This window comes from Chenopodium quinoa, unplaced genomic scaffold (genome assembly GCF_001683475.1).
Source record: "Chenopodium quinoa cultivar QQ74 unplaced genomic scaffold, ASM168347v1, whole genome shotgun sequence".
In the NCBI taxonomy this organism is placed as follows: domain Eukaryota; kingdom Viridiplantae; phylum Streptophyta; class Magnoliopsida; order Caryophyllales; family Amaranthaceae; genus Chenopodium; species Chenopodium quinoa.
The window spans coordinates 2,052,461-2,074,588 of record NW_018743196.1 but is presented as its reverse complement, the minus strand read 5'-3'; the positions used below and the strand labels follow the sequence as shown (position 1 = coordinate 2,074,588).

The window sequence follows — 22,128 nt, the reverse complement described above, 5'->3', positions numbered from 1 at the left end:
TTTCCCATTTTTTCTTTTTCTCCATTTTTTTGTTAACCAAAAAAATCTCTTTCTATTAATTTTCATTTTCTCATTTTATAATTTGTTTTACTCCGTATTATTCTTTTTCACAACTTACTCAAACTATCCCAGTCTTCAACGTCTTCTTCTCCTTCACCATTATCTCTTTTCTCTCTCCTCCGGTACTTCTCTTTCTCTCTCTACTTCTTCATTTTTCAAGAATTAATTGAATTGATTTTATTGAATTAATTCGATTGATTTTTCTTGAATTAATTCGATTGTGTTCTTAATTTTGCAGGTCTTAAGGAGGAGATTTTGACGAGATAGTGTTGAATTTCGAGTAATTTTGGTGGAAATTAGTGATAATAATACGGTGATTTTGTATTGGAGGTTTAACAATGGCGGCTTCAGCTTCTGCTGTTCTTGGCGGCGTTTCGAAACTTCAAATTCGTAATAATTTTGGGGATGATTTTAATAGTAGTTCGAAAAATGTTGTTTCTGTTGGAATTTCTAGGTCTTCTTCTTCAATTAACCCTAGTTACTCTCGGTTGAGCCTTCGTCGCCCTGCGCTTCGCCTTTCTAAGTGCAGGTATACCTGTTTCCAGCTTTCTGAAGTATTATCGTTCATTTTACTACTATTAGATTGTGGCACTTGCATTTTTGAATACTTTTACATATGCAAATTGAACTAGGAGTATAATTTTGTGTTACGTGACATTTACTGAAATGAATTTTTGTCGTCGGAATATCAATGCATCGTTACTTGTTAGTTTTGGATTAATGCTACGGTGTATGTAATTCTTGTAAAGAAACCTGTAAATTCTTGTGTGTGCGTGCATTAATTCAAAGATATAACTTATATAGTAATGAAGTTTGAAGGCAGTAAAATGTGTAGCGTAATATATTTCGGTTTGGAGAACTCATATCAATTACATGACATGCTTAAATAAATGTATAAGGTATATACAAATTACATACTATTCAGAATCTGTTGTTCCTTTTCTCTATTTCTTATCTATGATTTGTAACTTAGAGTTGGAATAGAAAAAAGGTGATCTCTAGGCAAGCGAAGCTCCAAATTCCACCGATTAGATATAATATTAAACCAGGAAACAAAGTAGCCTGCAGAGTGGATGATAACCAAAATTTCTTGTTGTTGGCTTGTTTTTGTTATCCAAGATATAGTCCTCCCTAGGTAAAGTACAGAATATACGAGGCCTGAGAGTTGAGAGTAAGACAACAATTTTGTATAAGAAACAACTTTTGGAAGAGATTGAGCAAACATGAGTGCTTGTTGTGAAAAAAATTTGTCGATGGGCTAGGTGGATAGTCCATGTCAATGTCAAGTAATGCCCTATTGCCCTCTCTTCTTTCCTCTTCTTTTTTCAAACCAGCTTCTATTTCTCCTTGTCTTTTTCTCCTTCCTTTTTGGTTTTTTGAGTGTACTGGGGGTGGGGGTTAAATTTCATAAACAACTTTCCCATTCTGATGTTACTAATTGTCTCATTTTGAATATTGTGTACTTTTGACATTATAACATGCTCTTGGAGTCCTTTGCACCGTGTAAGTTACTAAGGTAGTGTATTAGTTCATTAATTCTGACATTATACCTCTTTTTTTTTTTTTTTACTTTCATATGGTTGAAGGTGGTCCAATGATGGTCGAACTGTTGTATCTAGATCGGTTAAGATGAGTAATAATATGTTGAGGCAGAAAGGTTTCATTCTTATGGAGCAGAGGCCTTTGGCAACTTCAACCAGAGATCAAGTGTACCTATGCTGCAACCACACCCGTCGCAGAAGGGGGTCATTTGTGAAGAGTTTTAGTTCAAGGTTTTCAACAGACAAATCAACGTTTCCATTGTCAAAGAATGTGCCTGACATTGCATGTGTAAGTAAGCTTCTTTTAACTACGGTTTCTTGATTAGTTGCTTGGGAAACCTGTCATCTAAGCAATACTTGGGAATTCTGGTGGCACATAATATGCAGTTATGAACTATTTTGGTGCTGCACTTGTTTGGAACTGGTTATTAATATAATCACTGAATAAATTAATGGAGGGGATTCCAAATTCTTAATCAGAAATGTGCACAAGGACCGTGGTTTCTGTATGAGTTGTTTCATATCAATAGATGCTGTTTTGTAAATGCTGGAACTGGAACTTCAGCTTGGATTTTAGGTTCAATCAGAAACTTGCACAGGGATTGTGCTTTCCATATTAATAGTTTCATATGAACAGATTCTATTTTGCAACCTTGGATTATGGGTGCCAGTGAGTGCTCATTGCAAGACATTACCTCCAACTAACCATAACTCACACTAGTGGGATTCCATGTTTGACTTAAAATGCTTACATGTTTTTTATTTTTATTTTTTTAATTCAAATATTAAATATGCAAAACAAAAGATACCTTTATCCATGGAAGGACTTATCCCCCCCTCCCCCACCTTTTTTTCAGTAAATTATCATCTCATTTTGAGGTCTAAAATGTTGTCAGAAAAATTGCTATTTGAATGAACCGTAAACCAAATCCAATTCCATCTTGTCTCGTACAGACTTCAGGTCTCTTGGCTTCTCATCTGAATTTACTGTCATTCTCCCTAGGAAAGTTTTCCTGTTTTTGACCAAGTGCATAGAGTTTCTTCATGAAAGCACTGCTTATGCTGTGAGCAGAATTTTATTGATTGCTGACCTGTATATTTCTACTTTCTAGTTGATTCTTTAGTCGCATCAATTTTATCATGGTTATAATTATTTGGTGAGTTTCTTTTGTTGACTTCAACTTGTGTGAAATCTTATGTCACCGAACGCTTGTCCAACTACAAGATTTACAAGGGATCCAATCGTCAAATAATATTTGAGAAATAAGCTCTATGTGCTGGCTTAATACTGTGCCATGAAGGCAATTGCTGAAATGTGGCTTAATTTAAGGATATAGTAACCAATGCATGATATTGTTCCTCATCGCATGTAAAATTTGTGTATTTTTAGTTGAAGCAACATCATGTTCGATGCTCGGCTGTTGGTCCAGATGAACCACATGCAGTTAGCACAAACTGTTCAGAGGGAACACTGGAGAAGTCAGGTTTGGAATTTCTGGATCCTGAAGTAAGAAGAGTGGAGGTAGAGGAAGCTTTGAATTCTGAACTTCCATCTCACCCCAAGCTATACCGAGGACAATTGAAAAATGGACTTCGCTACATAATTTTGCCCAATAAAGTTCCACCAAACAGGTACCTGTCACCTAAATCATAGATTCCCTTTCCCCAATTCATGTTCTTATAATGCATGTCTTCTTGTTGTGGGTTCTGGATAATCTTCAAAGTTACAATTTTGGATTGTTATTAAATAAATGGTGTGGTTGCTATTATATTCTAAGTGATTAGAATGGGAATTTGGAAGAGGTGCTAGTGTGTGGCTCTAGGCCTAAGGCCTTCATATATACTAAAGACAACATTTAAGTGCTTGATTTGAAGATGTTTTGACTTTTAACTATTGTGTTAACCAATCAACACTCCTGCATGAGTTTATAAAACTTTGCTTTGCTCAATTATGGTAGTAGGTGGCATAGCAGTAGGCAACTTACAACTGAAAATTAAAAAAGGTTCCCTTATTGTTCCTTTTTCTTTTTTCGGGCAAGTTGCTTCCATAACATTGATTACGGAAGCTGTTATTCTTTGTGAGGCCTGAACAAACCTGATATGGGTTGTAGATGTAGTCCTGTCAATATTACAATTTACAAGTTATCTATTTTCCACACACACTGTCTTTTTCTCTCTAATGGCGGTTGTACTAAGTTTGATGCTGGTGTAATGGGCTTCATCTTGTAGACTAAGAACACACCAGTGTTCAATGTAGAATCACGACAACTCAATAAGCCTTAGCCCTGTTCTACTTTATAAACCTGCAGTTCTAATGTTATCATCCTGATTACAGGTTTGAAGCACATATGGAAGTTCATGTTGGGTCTATTGATGAGGAGGATGACGAACAGGGGATTGCACATATGATAGAACATGTTGCATTTCTTGGAAGTAAGAAGCGTGAGAAGTTGCTTGGTACTGGAGCAAGGTCTAATGCTTACACAGACTTCCACCACACAGTCTTTCATATACATTCTCCAACTCATGCTAAGGTTTGTTGCTTTGGTCTCAGACATTGTTGTTTGATTGTGGCATGATAAAATGTATGGGTTTTTCAGCTCTTGATCTGGTTGATAACACAAATTTTATGCACTTTGATGCTTTCCCTGTAGAGGTATTCTTGTTTGACTGCATGTAATAACACAGATTTTATGCACTTTGGTGATTTCCCTGTAGAGGTATTCTTGTTTAACTGCATGTTATTAGAGAAGCTGTCCAATTATGTGAGGAAATAAGCAAAGGTGTCCAATTACATGTGTAAAATAGAGGTGTCAAATCACATGCGGAAATTTATGTTTGTTTTGGAGTATTGCCAAGTTCAATCCTTATGCACAATTTCACGTAGCTTCATTAATACTTTCTGTAAATGTTCAAAGATAGCAAAATAAGTAACACCATCATTTTACCTCTGCTAAATTTTGCTGATTAGTTTCTTCCAATCCCTTTTCCTTTTACTGGCCTAGGTTCCGGACTTTGGGTGTGGTTTAGATTTAACACACTTAGATTTTTTTTTTGCCTATATTATTAGGCGTAGCTGAACTTTTATGGAGTTCTGCTGTAATTATGGCGGCAAACTTTTGTTGGTGTGTGGCAAGAGTAATTACATGTCTATACAGTTAGTCTGGCAAGAGTAATTACATGTCTATACAGTTAGCCTTAAGTGCCTCCAACTTGGAGGGTGTGTGACAAAAATCACATTGCGTTTTGTGATTATTTTAAGTGATTGGTTAAGAGCATATTCAGTTAGACTGGCATTTCCATGAGCCACTGGGTTATGCTACCTTATTAAATTGCTAAATTGTCAAATACTTACCACATATGCTATATGCTCATTGCTATTGGCCAAATCTGGCCCCTATTACATTAATATGCACATATGTATACACACTAACTATATGTTTGTGGTGTTTGTTAGGACTCTGATGGCGACTTACTTCCTTTTGTTCTTGATGCTTTAAACGAGGTAAGTTATTGGCATAATGGCACAATTTTCCTACATTTATAATATATATTTTTTCCCCTTCAAGTGGTCTTATTCATTGATTAAGTAAGGTATGCTGTCTTTCATGCAGATAGCTTTCCACCCTAAATTTCTTGCATCAAGGGTTGAAAAGGAAAGGCGTGCAATATTGTCTGAACTCCAGATGATGAATACTATAGAATATCGTGTTGATTGCCAGGTGTGTTAAGGGTGGTGCCTTATGTTTAGATGCTTTCTGTTTGTATTTGCTGGTGGTTCTTTTTTTGTTTTGTTTTGTTTGTTTTTTTAAATTCTTGAGCGTAATTTCATTTCATTTTATCCAGCTTCTACAACATTTGCATTCCGAGAACAAATTGAGCGGAAGGTTTCCTATAGGTTTAGAGGAGCAGATCAAGAAGTGGGATGTTGATAAAATTAAAAAATTCCATGAGCGCTGGTATTTTCCAGCAAACGCTACTTTGTATATTGTTGGGGATATCGATAACATCTCGAAAACAATTTACCAAATTGAGGTGAGAGGGTAACATATCTTGTGTTTTTGTTTCTCTTTCAGACTATGGGTTTCACGTCACTCTATGATTAAAATGTAGGCTGTATTTAGCCAGACTGGCTTGGAGAATGAAACGGAGGCTTCCCCACCTCCAACGCCTAACGCATTTGGTGCGATGGCTAGTTTCCTAGTGCCTAAGCTCTCAGTTGGCCTTGGAGGAGCTTCTCAAGATAAGTCATCAAGTTCTGATCAGCCAATAATTACTAAAAAGGAAAGACATGCAGTACGTCCTCCTGTCCAGCACAACTGGTCTCTACCTGGAAGCGGTTGCGTATCTGATCCTCCTCAGATATTTCAACACGAGTTACTTCAGAATTTTTCATTTAATATGTTTTGCAAGGTATTGAAAACATATTGTCTGCCAATTAATCTTTTAAGACTAATGTGAATTGCCTGTGTGCTTCTTTCTGCGTACCTTGTTTTTATGGTTCTTTCTCTGCTCCTTTTATATCATATAATATCCTTCAGCAGTCTGATAACTGATGCCTTGGCATTAAACTCAAACTGTTGCACCCAGTTGGTAATTGGTAACACATAGCAGCTCATGTGTCTGAACGATAGACTTAGTGCCTATCTCCATAGCCGCTGGAGTTTCTTGGCATAAAGGTCAAAGCTGAACCAGCAACTATTTCATATCTTGTTCAAATCTCTGGAGAGTGAAGAGTGGGAGTAAAATTTTAATATGTTAGAATAATATGAATATTAGTATGAACATAACTATATTCATTAGACCTTGTTAATGGGCTAGGTAAACCAATGGATGTAGGGTTAATTGGACAGGCCTTCAATGGAAAAGGTCTTTAGTTGTCTGGGTCAATAGCCCAATACTTTTGTTTTTTTTTTTTGACACAAACCGCAAGAGATGATTATATTAAGGCCATTTTGTCAGAGCAATACTTTTGTAAAAGATATGATGTATATATTTTTTAATTTACCTGCATAGTTTCATTTTCACTACTTCAGTAGTACTTTTATCTGTTTCATTACTCAATTTCCTCGCTTGTTAATTTTTCCGCCCATTATTAACATGCGAACAGCTCTAATGTAACCCATTTTGACTCGTTACAAGTTGACCTGTTGTTGACTTGCACCGACACTGATCCAACTCTACTTGCCCAATACCAAGGTCTATTCTACATCACCTTAAAGTTGGCAAATGTGATTGCATTTTGCTAAGAATTTGTTGAGGTGGTGTTTACTTAATTACGGATGATAGACAAACATTTTATTTGTTATAATTTATTAAGCTGCATTTTTGCGCTTTCAGTAGTCTTTTTTGAATGTAAAATGGAAAGCTTATTTGAATGAAAAATTTTGTTAGCTTCTAATACTTATTACCAGTTTTCCTATTTTTTCTCACTTACACACTATTGTTATGGCCGACCCCACTTATGGGATTAAGGCTTTGATTGATTGATTACACACTATTGTTATGTTGCAGGTTCCCGTGAATAAAGTTCAGACGTATGGTGATTTACGAAATGTACTGATGAAGAGGATCGTTCTTTCTGCCTTGCATTTCAGGATTAACACTCGATACAAGGTGCATTAATCTAAATATTCAGCTGTTTCACTGTTTGATGTCTCACTCTTATGAATCAACCCGTGGTTTTAATGTTGTCATTTGCTGAGAAATTTTTTGATATTTGAAAATTTTGTGCTATTATGACTGCTACAAAAAGATGTGTGTGAGCTCTTTAACCTTTATGGTACCAATTCAGTGCATTTGCAGTTCGCTTTGACTTCGTCATTTCTGCATAGGGCACCACATTAAACTCTAGGCAGAGCAAATAAGCAATGCGTCTTTGATCGATTTTCTAGTGCTGCAAAGTTTATGGAGTTTTTTTAGAGTTAGAAAGGATTTGATTTGTTACTGGTTGTGTCAAATGTATTCTTTACTTAAAAATTGAAATCAACCTTTTGCTTATGCTTTTTGTACTATACTGATCTTTGGGTTTTGTCAATTTTTTTGTTTTGCTTTGTTTTTCTGACTGTATCTAGTCAATGTCGTTTCAGATTATCTCTATTCTTGGCTAATGTTTGTACATTAGTGTAGCCTTTGGAAAGGTTGTTTTTGCCTTTTAATTACTTTGTTTCTCCCCTCATATTATCATTGGAAATGTACAGAGTTCAAATCCTCCTTTCACTGCGATTGAATTGGACCACAGTGATTCTGGAAGAGAAGGTTGCACTGTAACTACTCTTACAGTTACTGCAGAACCTAAAAATTGGCAAAATGCAATCAAAGTTGCAGTTCAGGAGGTTTGAGTTCTGTTATTCAAGTTTGACTGTGCAACCATGCATATTCTTCAAAAAATTTCAAGTTGTAAATCAGTAGTGTTTTCATTCTGGTTGCAGGTCCGAAGGCTTAAGGAATTTGGTGTGACTAAGGGTGAATTAGTTCGCTATAGGGATGCTTTGTTGAAAGATAGTGAACATTTGGCTGCAATGATTGATAATGTGCCATCTGTGGACAATCTGGATTTTATTATGGAAAGTGATGCATTAGGACACAAAGTGATGGACCAGCTACAAGGTCATGAGTGTTTGGTTGGTGTTGCTGGAACAATTACCCTTGAAGAGGTATTCTTATGTTTTATCTCCTAATTCGCTAACCCCCCTTCAAATCACAAGCTGAATTGTGCTAATTAATACGTGACACACTTTTCAGTTGTTTAACAAAATTAAGCAATGACTTTTATACCCAATTTGTTTCTGATCTGCTGGCCCTTTATGTTTATTTCCATGCACTTGTCAATATTGATACATGCGGAATGTAGTTGAGTTATATTGAGTTGGATAACTTAACAAATGACGAAATTTGCTAGAAATCTCACTGGGTTGTGAGTTGGACATCTTGGGAATGAATAACAAATAATGAATTGCATATGGATTTTTGGTTTACTGGATTTCAAATTGTGGGGTAGTTGGAACCTATAAGGGTAGGTGTTGAAGAATGGTGCAAAGCCTCCTTTTTTTGGGCCATATAAAATTTTCTTCCGTACTTCCATTTTGGGCTGTATACTTAAATATTTCTTTCATAAAATCAATCCCTTTTCCTTTTCCATCCTAATTTGTCCTCTTACTCTTTGCAATCTCTCTATCTATATTATAATTATATTTCTTTAACTACTCTTAGTTTCCATTCCCAAGCCACATGTGAAAATAGTTTGGGGAAGGTGGGAGTCATCTTTTGACATCATTGTCAGGACTTGTCCTTTTTGTGTGTGTGTGTGTGGGGGGGGGGGCTGGGTGCCTCGCAGTTACAAGTATAGCTTCTAAAGCAGCCACGAGGCATGTACCTCATTGAAGTGACACACAGCTAATCAAAATTAAATGTTTTGATGGATAAACGGCAGTTTTTGAGCACTTTGGGCGTGCCTCCCCTGCTTCCTTTTTAAATCGCCTTTCCTATCCCAATGAAGCGTTGAACCTTACCTCTTGACCTTCATTGCCTAGGCACTCTTTTCTATACGCTGTTACTTTTAGGCCTTACATGCTACTGTCATAGCAGGTGACCTTGGATTTGGTAAACCTTGAGGCTCAATTCTTATTTGAAATTCGTGAATTAAGCTTATAGGCTTATAGCCTATCTGTATCTTGAATTACAGCCGTGGGATTTGGTTGACCAGTATAATGGTGATGTCCCTGAAATACTGCGACAGGTAATTATCTTATCTTTTTATCATGTGACTTTGGGGGGCAGCCTTGTCAAATAGCCTCTGAAATGGACTCGCAGATCAGCATATGAATAAGGGGAACTCGAACATCTTATAAAACTCCGTTTGATGTATGGCTTTGATGTGGCGGATCTTGGATTCTCTAGTTGCATATGCGTGATTAAATGAACCATCTAAAAGACCAAAGTCCAAATTTACTGTCAATTGTTATGTATTTGCCTTATATATTTGGTTACATATTTCAAATTGACATCTAGTTGAAACAGAAATATTTAACATTAATATAATTGCAAGTGTATTACTATTAGTAATAGTAAGTAAAATAATACTTGATTCGAATTTGACTTACAAATTATGCTGATTTTTTTCCATGGATGTGGATTTTAGTTGAATTTCATCTGAATGCATTATGCGTCTCAGGGTTCCAGCTGTATTTTATAAAAGTTTCTGAATTATATCCTGAGGTCTAACTTTAGAAGTTATGTCCTATATGCAACTCTTGATCCTAGAGTGATGTTGCTTTTGCTGTGGTATGCAGTATTAGTTCTTTCCCATAGCCATGGAGTACTTCATGATTAGATGTTTACATGTTTATTATTTTTTTGGTCTATTTTGCAAGCATGTTTAAAAGAAGTGTCTAGAAGAAGGTATGGTATTCCAGTATATCTGTATCTCAACAAAAAGTGAGGGATGGTTGGAGTAAGATTTTAAAATTATGCCAGTTCTGTAGATGCTTGTTAATTCTCTTGCTTTATTTAATAAGGAGATGGTTCAGTTACACGTCGTTGAGGCTTTTATCCTATCCTTTGATATTTCCAAGATTTTGTATAAATTTAAGACCTCCATAGACTAATTTGTGCTGTTGTTTTTAGGTCAATTCAATTGGTGCTGAAGTGCTGGAATTTATTGCTGATTTTGGAAAACCAACTGCCCCAGCTCCTGCAGCAATTGTAGCTTGTGTTCCTAAAAAAGTGCATATTGATGGAGTTGGTGAAACTGAATTTAAGATATCACCAAGTGAAGTATCTGAAGCTATAAAATCAGGATTGAAGGAACCCATTGAGGCAGAACCAGAGGTGCAATCCTTAAAACCATATTCTTGTACTTTTTTGTAACTCAACATGTGATGTTTGTAAATTAAATTGCTTTCTTGATTCAATTGTTGTTTCTGTGCTTTTTTTCCCCCAGCTTGAGGTGCCAAAAGATCTCATAACTTCTTCACAGTTGCAAGAATTAAAATTGCTACGCAACCCATCATTCGCACCACTGGACGCTGCAGATGGCACTAAATTACATGACAGAGAGACAGGAATCACTCAGCGCCGTCTTTTAAACGGTATTCCTGTAAATTACAAGGTATGACTTCGCCATGTCATGATTCATTTTGAGCATGATTCTGCCAAGTACAGACTTTTGTATAGCATTTGTGTAATCTCCAAAACACTACAAGTATCTTGATATAATGGTCCTTTTAAGTATACAGCTTTTGTAGGTCATTTGGATGTGTACATCAGTACATGAGATCTAGACTCCGTATTACATAGGTTTTGTTAGTGTTGCCTTTTCGTTGACCTAGACATTCCCAAATTACTCAATTTGGGAGATGCAAAGGAATTAGGTAGTGTTGTAGTTCTGAATTTCTGTCTGTTTGTAAGGCTACCCTGTCCTCTTGATGCACTTTTACTGGTGTAGATTTGATCAAGTATAATTTCTTACAGAAAAATATATTGCCTTGTAGAAAGCAGGTTCCTTTGTATGACAGTTTTTCCATAGCATCTCGTAGACACTATATAGTGAACTGTGCTCCTTTTTCAAATTCTTGAAGCTCCAAAGAATTGGCTTACCTTCTTGAGAATAGGAAAAATTCTGGTTGCCCAGTGTCATTCTCATTCTAAAGTACAGGTTATTAGGATTTCTTATCTCCTGCTTGAAATGTTAGGAAAATAATATATAGAAATGTAAAGAAATATCAGAATGGAAGAATAAAATTAAATAGAATAATAGTTGCGTTCTCTAAGGGAACTCATAATTTCAAGTTGTTTGGTGAGAGAGGAGTTTGCATGCTTTAATTTCTTTTCTCATCTTCACATTACCCTGCTTTCGCTTGGTTTGATTGATAGCCTTTTGCATTTGCTGATGTTGTTTTTACTTTCTCACTTATATAGTTATATGTGCTCATTGTCATGGCAGATCTCAAGACATGAAAGCCAGAGTGGTGTCATGCGGCTCATAGTTGGTGGTGGACGGGCCATGGAAAGCTCAGATGAAAAGGGGTCTGTTGTTGTTGGTGTTCGGACTCTCAGTGAGGGTGGCCGTGTTGGCAACTTCTCTAGAGAGCAGGTAGTGTCCATCTAATATCTTTGGTTTAGTTAAATCCTTGTAAGACATTGATAATTCTGGGTATGGCATGTTCATTGTGGTTTTATGTTGCTTATACTTTGCAGTCTAATATTCCTCTTAAATCTGAATAAGTAGGGGATATGTATTGTAGCAAGACCGAAAAATATGCGCTTTTAGCCCCACTTCTTTTACAAGAACTTCAAAATTTTCATATAACCTTTGAAAACAAGTTATTGAGTATTGTATCAATCAAGCATTTTAGGGGGATTTTTAGGCCATATTAACTTGTTCAAGTAACATTGCTTCATCAATAAGAATGTTATGTAATGTTTATAATCTTGTGGCAGGTAGAGCTTTTCTGTGTGAATCATCTGATAAATTGCTCTCTGGAATCTACTGAGGAGTTTATATGCATGGAATTCCGTTTTACATTGAGAGACAATGGAATGCGTGCTGCCTTCCAGTTGCTACACATGGTTCTTGAGGTACTTATTATAGTTCTTGCTCTTCCAATCAATTGGCTTGTTCTGTGTAGTTTATTGCCTGGTTTAGCTTGCTTTTCTGGGAGCATTTAACTTGCTTTCAAAATGAATGATTTAGTTCATCTAGTCTTGATTGATTTGGGAAATGCTGTGTTTTTCTAGAATTATTCAGGCCTTCTTGTGAGCTGGATCATACTGGTAGGGTGGTGCTTGGGCTGTAGGTGGCTTTTCCTTTAATTGTCTATCCACTGGCCTGATTCAACCAGTCTTGCTTTTATGACTAGTTATCTCCAAGCCATTTGGTTGTCAAAAATGTAGGATGAATTATTGGTAGCAACCAGTTCTATTGGAGATAGTAGCATTTGACCAATATATAGAATGAGGAATAGCTCTTTATTTTTTATTATTAACTAAAGTGTAAAATTCAAGGTATTGTTCTTTGTATGTCATGTTGATTATTCATCTTAGTAACTTGCCTTAGTAAAATTCCAATATTTAACTAGGTTCCTATGTAAGATGCAATGTGGCTAGGAATCAGACTGGGCTGGATGAAGGCTATACTCTATTGCCTATAGATCCAGCTCTTAGCAGTTAAAGCCAGAAGAAAGGCATAGGATCCAGTAGATAAACTTTGTTACTAGAAATCTGCCTGCCAACTCAGTCATTAGGCTGCTATATTGCTTCTGATTTCTACAATGCCATTAATATTGCTGTCACTGTTAATATTCTCTTTGACATGCAGCATAGCGTCTGGCTGGATGATGCGTTTGATAGAGCAAGACAGTTATACATGTCTTATTATCGGTCAATTCCTAAAAGTTTGGAGCGTTCAACAGCACATAAGCTTATGATAGCAATGTTGAATGGAGATGAACGGTTTGTTGAACCTACACCAGAATCATTGCAGAATTTAACATTGCAGTCAGTGAAAGAGGCTGTAATGAATCAGTTTGTTGGTGATAATATGGAGGTAACCTCTCTCTTGGCATAAAATCCGATTACAAAGTGTCTGAAACATTCTTTAAAGCGTGCCCTTTTTCCTCAAATAATCAGGTCAGTATTGTTGGAGACTTCTCAGAAGAAGAGATTGAATCTTGTATTCTTGATTACCTTGGTACGGTTAGAGCAACTCGTGAATTTGAGAAGAAGATTTGTGATGCTATTATATTTCGTCCACCATCCGATATGCGATTTCAGCAGGTTAGATAAAACCTGTCAATTTTGATAAACTTGTACACCAGTTTTAAGACAGTAGTGCTGCAATCAAAGTTTTTCTTGTTTGTTTTGAAGCTTGGTGTAGTCATACATGCATTGTCCTTAAAAATAGATTGTCTTGGTCACTGAACTGAATTTTTATCATATGTGCAGGTTTACATAAAAGACACAGATGAAAGGGCTTGTGCCTATATTGCTGGTCCTGCACCAAATAGATGGGGCATCACAGTTGATAATGTTGATCTTTTTGAAAACCTGGGTAAGTCCTTTTTTGTTGGTCTTTGTGCTTAAGTGTTGGCTTTGTTTCCTGTCATTCACTTGGTTGGAATCTACAATGGCAAGAACTCTGTTACAATTCTTACAAAGATGTTTAATGGGTTCTCTAATTAGTTCTATACTACTCCTTATAGCTTTTACCGTAGTCTATTCTGTAACACTGTTGAATTTTTTATTTCTGTAACCAGCACTGTTTTACCTTTTCATGATTCATAACCTGTCAACTACTCTCTTTGTCTCTGTTTAGTATTGATACTTATCATGGCTTATTGTTTTATGTGATTATTTGTTTGATTATCAATTGTAGTATTATTAATTTATTTGATGTGAAAGGACATAGTAGGGTTATATGTTATCAAATACTAGATGTCATAGGAGTTAGTGGGGGAAGACCATGACTTTTTAGTAGCAGGAATATATATATATATATATTTTTTTTAAGTAAACTAGGGATTTTTGCGTCTTCCCCAAAATAGAAAGAAGTAAAAACTCATCTGGGACAGAAGAAGTAATATAGTTTTGACCTGCAATCTCATAATCGTCAAGTATGGATCTTGTCATTCGACTGGTCAACTGTCAAATGAGTGGTATGTAGCCATCAACATTAGCATTTCTCCAACGCCTGTAAAGAAGCTCATGCCTTAACCCGTAAGTGGGGTTTTTTTTTTTCCCTCCCTGGGGGGTGGGGATATTGGATCGTGTCATTCGACTGGTCAACTGTCAAATGAGTGGTACGTAGCCATCAACATTAGCATTTCTCCAACGCCTGTAAAGAAGCTCATGCCTTAACCCATAAGTGGGCTTTTTTTTTTCCTCCCTGGGGGGTGGGGATATTGGATATTGGACATACACAACCTTATCCCTGCTCCAACACTATACAGATGGCTGTTTTTATTCGATCCTGAAATTCATATGTAAGGACTGTTTTCACCCTAGAGTAAATTGGAAATGTAGATTGTTTAAAGTTCCATTTTAATTTAATCCATTATAATTCAGAACTCAAATAGTTGTGAATGTTTTGACTTCAGTGGAAATAAGTGTAGTGTAGATCAAAGTAGTTGGTATTGATTTTTGTATTTGATATACAAGTATAGATTTTATAGCTGCCCTTTGAGATGGTATTAATTTCTATACGCCGAACATCAAATGGTACTTAAACTATTATATGGTGCATTTTCTGCTCCGATCACCTTATAATGTTAAGAGCCATGAATTGATTTTTTTATTGAAGATTTGTGCAAATTTTACTTTGGAATTATGAAAGTGTGTACTGATGTGTACATGTTTTTTGGTTGACTATCATTTTTATCCTTTTGATAAATATCTATATTACTTAGATTTTTTTTTTTTTTTTTTTTTAATAAATCATCCTTGACCTGGTTGTAGGCGAGCTATCAAAATCTGAGACATTGCCATCTAACAACTCCAATGATGTAAAGGAGCTGCAGAGCAAAATTCGGGGCCATCCACTCTTCTTTGGCATAACAATGGGGCTGCTAGCAGAGATTGTAAATTCCAGGTAACTTTCTGGATAGGGTCTTCAATCTTTGTTCATAAGATAGCATGTTCGTCTTTCTGGCTAAAGTTAAAATTAGCTGTTGCAGATGATCTCACCACTTGCAATGGTGGTTAGTTTATCATGATTGCTTTGGCTGATATATTTTGTCTGTAATAATTCTTCTGAAAGTGAGGCTAATTGATGTTTCTCAGCCTCTTGTTAGAGGACACTTATTTGCTGTAGCTATTGCTATAAGTAAAGTTTGGTTTTGTAAAATCTGCTTAGAGCTAGATGCTTTAATTTTTTTGTCCATGAGTCAATCTAATCGCAGCCACCTCCGCCTTAGGAACAGGGGGCTGGGATTATGTTATTTTATATTGATATCGGTATGGCTATGCTGCTCTGCAGAGTTCAGACCCTCCATACCTTGCACTAGGTGCACACTACGGGAGGACTAGGCCAATTTCTGGCTCCCTGATTTCAATTCTCACTCTTCTGCCTTCTGGTGTTATTTTATTTTATATTTTTTTTTTTTTTGGGGGGGGGGGGGGGTTATGTAGTTTGAGTGTTCAACTGTAATTTGCATCACCTTCATTTTGTGCGTTTGGTTACCTTTTACAGGCTTTTCACAACAGTAAGGGATTCTCTGGGTTTGACATACGACGTGTCTTTCGAATTGAATTTATTTGATAGGCTAAATTTCGGGTGGTATGTGATCTCTGTGACATCAACTCCTGGAAAGGTGTGGACTTGATTCAGACAATGCATCCTTTTTCATAGAGACTTTTTTGGACTTCTTTAATAAAACATATCTTCAGGTACATAAAGCTGTTGACGCTTGCAAGAATGTGCTCAGGGGGTTGCATAGCAACAGAATAGCTCCAAGGGAGCTGGACAGGGTTAGTATTTTTGCAAACTTGATGTGAACTTATATCTGTTTTGTGGAATTTTCTTCTCATTGGGTTGGGTGGGGTTATATCAAAGAAAGCAGGCAGAGATGTACAATGGAAAATTAGTGAGGGAAAGGGCTGGTCACTTAAGTATATTCAAGTATTTGTCTGATGTGTGAGTCTTGTGGTGGTGTTTGAATTTGTAAACCATATAGCCAGGAAAATTAACTTTATGCTTTTACTTCAGTTTATAATAATTATATTGGGATCCTTTTTCGTTTTGTTGCAAGCCATAATTCTCATTCAGATAGTTTCATTTATTCCATTGAAACACTCTCAAATGATGTTTCCACCACCACTAACATTGCCATTGATTACTACTGATTATAGATGTATAAAGCTAGATTCTGTTTTATACTACCTCCGTTAACAGTTATTTGCAACATTTACTAAAAATAGGTGCTACCTATTATTTGCAACATTCCCAAATCTTGCTATTTTTAGAAACATTTTTTAAATGAAATTACAAAAACACCCTTACTTAAAACTTTATAACATCATTTACCTACTTAAAACATAATTGATTAGAAACTAATCTAATCTAATAAACTTATTTTATCTTTCATTAATCATCAATCCCTATTCATTTCTTTATCATCTTCCCTATTATCTTCCTCTCTCCTCCTTCATCATCTTCTTCCTCTTGCCCATTATCTTTCTCTCTCCTCCATACTCTTTAACATTAACTTTCTCTCTCCTCCTTCAACCACTTTTCATGAATTGAAGAAGAAAGACACTCAATTTCAGATCTAGAAAGTGGTCTCGATTTTGTGGGTTGGGGATCTGGGTTTGTGGTTACGATTTTGTGGGTTGGGAATCTGGGTTTGTGGGTAGCCCGTTACTGCGGCTGGTCTGGGTCTTGGTGCGAGGGGGTGGTGGTTTGTGGTTGGATTTGGTGGTTTGTGGGGGTGGTTTTGGTGGTAGTCGAAGGGTTTTGGTGGTTCGTCGGTGATTTTGGTGGTTCGTGGGGGTGGTTTTGGTGGTTCATCTAATCGAATAATGGCGGGGGTGGTGTTGGTGGTTCGTCGAAGGGTTTCGGTGGTGGTTTTGGGTTCTTGGTTTCGGTGGGTTTGGTGGTTCTAGTGGTGGTTGGTGGTTTGAGTGGTTGTCGGTCGTTTTGGTGGTGGTTTTTGGTTTTGGTGGTTGTTGGTTTTGGTGGTTGTTGGTTTTGGTGGTGGTTCTGGTGATTTCTATGGTTATGGGGTTTTTGTTTAATTGGTTTTTTTTTTAAAAGATTTTTACTTAATCACACACCCCTATTTTTCATTAATCATGCTTAAAAACTTTTGCCTAGGAGTCCGCGCATGTCCCTTTCGTTGCAAATAACTGTTAACGGAGGTAGTATATCGACTTAGTGGCTAAAAAGTAATAAATAGTCAAATACATGTAATAATTGGAAACAGGTGTTCGGCTGCATTCTCAGAATAGAAGGGGTGAAAGAATGTTGTCTTTTTGTCCCATTATTCCCTTTCATTTGCTTATGTGTGCCTGTGGGTCATGTCTGTTCCGCTGACGTGTCTTTGTTGGTATTGGACTGCTTCCGTTGGCCTTGTTATCAATTCAACTCAAATCCATATAATGAACTTGATTTACAGGCAAAGAGGACCTTATTGATGAAACATGAAGCTGAGATCAAATCAAATGCGTACTGGCTTGGGTTGTTGGCTCATTTGCAAGCATCGTCTGTCCCAAGGAAGGTAAAATGCCTATACTTACCATTCTGCATCCCTTTATTTCAGTCTATAAAGTAATTTGTTTTTATTTCCTTATATCAGCTGGTCCCTTGAAATTCTGATATAACTTGATCTCCTGTTTCCCTCCCATCTGATATACATTCAGGGCTTATCATGCATAAAAGATCTGACCTCCCTCTACGAGGCTGCCACTATAGAGGATGTATATGTTGCCTACGAGCAATTGAAGGTGGATGAGAATTCCTTGTATTCATGTATTGGTATTGCTGGAGCACAGGCTGGAGAAGAAATTTCAGGTGGATAATACTTAATTTTTATTTTTAATTTAATGATCCATCTTCTTGGTGAGTGAAAAAAGAGAGGGGGGGGGGGAGTGGGTGGGTGTAGTAGTCAGGAATGTTAATAATCTGTCAATTGGTTGGAAACTGTTGACATGTCAATGCAAACATAGAAATTAGTGTTGTCATTGATCTATGTAAATATGCTGTATTTCTTATTATAATGATTGATTTGGTGTAGTTTTGATAACTCATTAAGAATTTTTTGGATACATAGATGCAGCACTTTTATTAAATGATGAAGAATCGGTTGGAGGGCTTCCAGGAGGTTTGCCTATCGGGGGGCGTGGGCTATCAACGATGACACGGCCAACTACATGAAGCCAGTCAATTAGTTGATTTGAGTTATAAAAGGTCTGTTGGCCCTACTTTGGTATAGGTACTTTTCTGGCCTTCTTATCAATAACATGCAACTGGTTTACATACCTTTATGATTTTCTCCACACCTTGTTTACCAGTCTTAACCTATTATTATATTGACAGTAGTCTAAGTCATCTATTAAGATTACTTATCTCCCTGCTGTGAATTGGCTACTTGGCTTTCTGCTGTGTGGGTGTGGCCTTGTGGAATGTGGATCATTTAAAACAAAATGACCTTTAATTGTTTTTCTCTTTAGTTTTTTGCCCCCTGGAGAATTTCTAAGAGGATCTCTATTTGATGCTCGTTATGTTAATCTTAAATTTTTTGTCGTGGCTGAATGACATGCTTGATGCGCTGGGGAGTTTTATGGTTGCAGAGCTAAGACTTAATTTTTAGTTTTTACGATTTACCCATATACTCTTAGTATGTTTTTGTTCACTTGGGGGGTGTTAATGTGTTGTATACTCTTGAGAAATAATATCAGGGAAAAACACTGGTATTTCATATCTGACCATTTATATTCTCTTGATACGTGCATAGCCAAACTATTTTGTTGATACGTGCATAGCTCTAATACCTCTTGATATGTATTCCAGTTAAACGGTGTTCTATCAAGTGGATAATTGCGTATCTACTGATTGCTGTCAAAGGATCGGTTGCTCACTCAAATTTAACTTCAATGGGAACCATTTGAAGGAGACAGGCATTCATGGTGCCAAAGTGCAATTGAACCAACATTGTTGGACTGTGGCTCCAATTTAACTTTCCTCGAACTCTCCAATAAAAATATACAAGAATATGAAGGAACTAGATTGTTTAGTTGATCATACAGTAGGCTTTTCATTAGGTACTATAGTCAATAGTACAACCCCTTATAATGTTTGTAATTTTTTGTATTCATTGTCGCCTGATTAATTTTTGTCAGTAATGTCTCCAAGAATTGGGCCAAAGAATAATCATAATAGAAACATTCATGTAATGATTTTTTCTTGTGTATATTCAACATAATATTTCCTCGACCAGTTGCCCTTTTCACTTGCAAGAATTTTTTTTACCTTTCTTGTGTATATTCAACATATACTACGTAATTTTTTTCACTTGCAAGATTTTTTTTTTTTACCAGTTATGCATTTCTTCCTTTTCCGGCGCATTGTCTTTGAAAGTTTAGCACTTTTCTGTTCAAATGCAGCCACCCAACTCCACCATATACAACGTTTATTTTACCCCAAGGTGTGGTGGGGAAGGGCAAATGACGGGAATGGGGAGGATATTGACATCAGGTCTTGTGGTTGTCTAATGGAGTGTGAAAATGACTATAGTTATGCGTCGTCTAATGGGGAGGATATTGACATCAGGTCTGGTGGTTGCCTTTTTGGTTCATACGCATCACTACCATGAGACTAGATATTTACCCAGTTTATCAGTAAGGCTGTCTTTCAACTACGAAGTTTTGTTTATGATCAATTAAGGACTCAGTTGCAGAGTGTGTTTTTGTGACTACACTAGAGCTGTCAATTCGGGTAAATGGGTCGGGTAAGAGTGGGTCGGTCAACTCGGGTCGAGTCAATTCAGATTAATTCCATAACCTATGCGGGTCGGGTTTAGGTAAGGTCATGCTTGAGTCGGGTGAACAATAGGTCAGGTTTAAATCGGGTTTTCACGGGTTAGGGTAATTCTCGGGTTCGAGTCGGGTTCGGTTCAAGTCAATAATTTGCGGGTTAGAATTAGGTCGGGTAATTCTCGGGTTCGAGTCGGGCTCGGTTCAAGTCAATTATTTTGCGGATTATAACCAGGTCGGGGCATTCTCAGGTTCAAGTCGGGTTCGGTTCAAGTCAATAATTTGTGGATTATAATCAGGTTGGGTCATTTACGAGTCGGGTTATTCTCGGATTCAAGTCGGGTTATGTTCAAGTTAATAATTTGCAGGTTACAATCAGGTCGAGTCATTTCCAGGTCATATATATTCGGGTTCAATTAATTATAAATAGATAATTATCATTTTTATCAAGCTAATTATTTCCTTTGATTATAATATACTCCCTCCGTTTTTAAATAATTGCACCATTTCTCTTGGACACGCATGCCGATGCTAATCTTTTATCACTAATATCTTTAATTATCAATAAGTATAAATTCTAACAATTGAAAATTAATAATTTATTCATTGAGATGATTCCAACAAGTACCCATAAGACTATATTTTTCCTTATGTATAAATCACAAAAATTAGTCAAAGTAAGACAAATGAATTGACCATACAACAAATAGTCAAATATATACTATATTTAACTCTTAAATTTAAGGATGATGCTCCTTTCTTTTGCTAGCCTGGACCGACTTGATCTTCCAAGATAAAATGTTTTAATCAGCAATAATAAGGTGGTCTAAATTGCATTTAAGGTGATTTGAAATCGGGCCAGGAACAATTTGGGTTGAATTTAGGTCGGGTCAATAACAAGTCGTGTTAATTTCGAGTCGGGTTAGTAACAAATCGGGTTGAATTTTTGGGTTGGGTAAGTACTAGTTATGGTAAAATTCAGGTCGGGTCAATAACGAGGCGGGTTGAATTTTGGTCGGGTCAATAACAAGTCGTGTTGATTTCAGGTCGGGTTTGTAATAGGTCGGGTTAAATTCAAGTCGGGTTGAATTCAGGTCATGTTTGTAACAAGTTGGGTTAAATTCAGGTTTTGACGGGTTAAAACGGGTTTGGGTTAATTTCAGTTCTAGTCGGGTTTGTTGCAAGTCAATTAAATTGGTCGTTGTAAACTGGTAAATCGGTGCAAGTTGTAAACTGGTAAATTGACCGTTTAAAAGCAAATTGAATGGTTCCACACACCCAATTGGACTTCCGGAGGGTATTAGGGACCATGGTAAACATTTTGGCAATTTTTATTTCCGAGCGAAAAAAAAGTCAAAAAAATCCAAAATGGAAGGCTAATATCCACGCTTTTTGAGAAATTTTGGAGGTTTTAGGGTCCGGTGTCGAAAAGTCTTGAAATTCTATAGGATACATCTCGGAGTCATAAAATGTCGTTTGGAACCATATATGATCATTATTTGTTATTATAAATGTTCCCGGTAGGCTTGAATCAATGAAATCGGTGCAAGTTGTAAACCGGTAAATTGGTTGTTAAAAGGCAAATTGGATGGTTCCACCCACCCAATTGGACTCCCAGAGGGTATTAGGGACCATGGTAAACATTTCGACAATTTTTATTTCTGGGTGAAAAAAAATCAAAAAATTTCAAAATTGAAGGCTAATATCCACGCTTTTTGAGAAATTTTGGAGGTTTCGGGGCTCGGTTAGAAAAGTATTAATATTTTAGGGGATACATCTTGGGGTCATATAAGGTCGTTTGAAACCATATATGATCATTATATGTTGTCATAAATGTTCGTAGTAGGCTTGAGTTAATGAAATTCGTGCAAGTTGTAAACTAGTAATTAAATTGGCTGTTTAAAGACAAATTGGATGGTTCCACAAACACAATTGGACTCCCGTAGGATATTAGGGACCATAGTAAATATTTCGGCAATTTTTATTTCCAGGAGAAAAAAGTCAAGAATTTCCAAAATTGAAGACTAATATCCACGTTTTTTGAGAAATTACAATTATGGAG

General features: G+C 36.6%; 1 protein-coding gene across 1 annotated transcript; it reads left to right on the top strand.

The window, feature by feature from the left end:
• Positions 1-398: 398 nt before the first annotated feature.
• LOC110733113 (stromal processing peptidase, chloroplastic-like) lies at positions 399-19,543 on the top strand. Its single transcript, XM_021913132.1, has 25 exons — positions 399-589; positions 1,647-1,890; positions 2,992-3,233; positions 3,937-4,135; positions 5,059-5,106; positions 5,216-5,323; positions 5,448-5,636; positions 5,715-6,014; positions 7,116-7,217; positions 7,802-7,936; positions 8,033-8,257; positions 10,227-10,430; positions 10,543-10,710; positions 11,545-11,694; positions 12,042-12,179; positions 12,919-13,146; positions 13,230-13,376; positions 13,545-13,650; positions 15,054-15,186; positions 15,787-15,907; positions 15,984-16,064; positions 17,711-17,812; positions 17,955-18,105; positions 18,365-18,526; positions 19,105-19,543. The coding sequence occupies exons 1-24, from the start codon at positions 399-401 to the stop codon at positions 18,466-18,468; spliced, it is 3,816 nt and encodes a 1,271-aa protein (XP_021768824.1). The 3' UTR covers positions 18,469-18,526; positions 19,105-19,543.
• The last annotated feature ends 2,585 nt before the right edge of the window (positions 19,544-22,128 follow it).

What these genes read in the sequence shown, in the direction of transcription:
- LOC110733113 (XM_021913132.1), top strand. Translation starts at nt 399, where the DNA reads ATGGCGGCTTCAGCTTCTGCTGTTCTTGGCGGCGTTTCGAAACTTCAA. An exon ending in CCATTGAGGCAGAACCAGAG is followed by an intron (nt 10,431 to 10,542) that starts GTGCAATCCTTA and finishes TTTTTCCCCCAG; the next exon opens with CTTGAGGTGCCAAAAGATCT. An exon ending in GCAGAGATTGTAAATTCCAG is followed by an intron (nt 15,187 to 15,786) that starts GTAACTTTCTGG and finishes TACCTTTTACAG; the next exon opens with GCTTTTCACAACAGTAAGGG.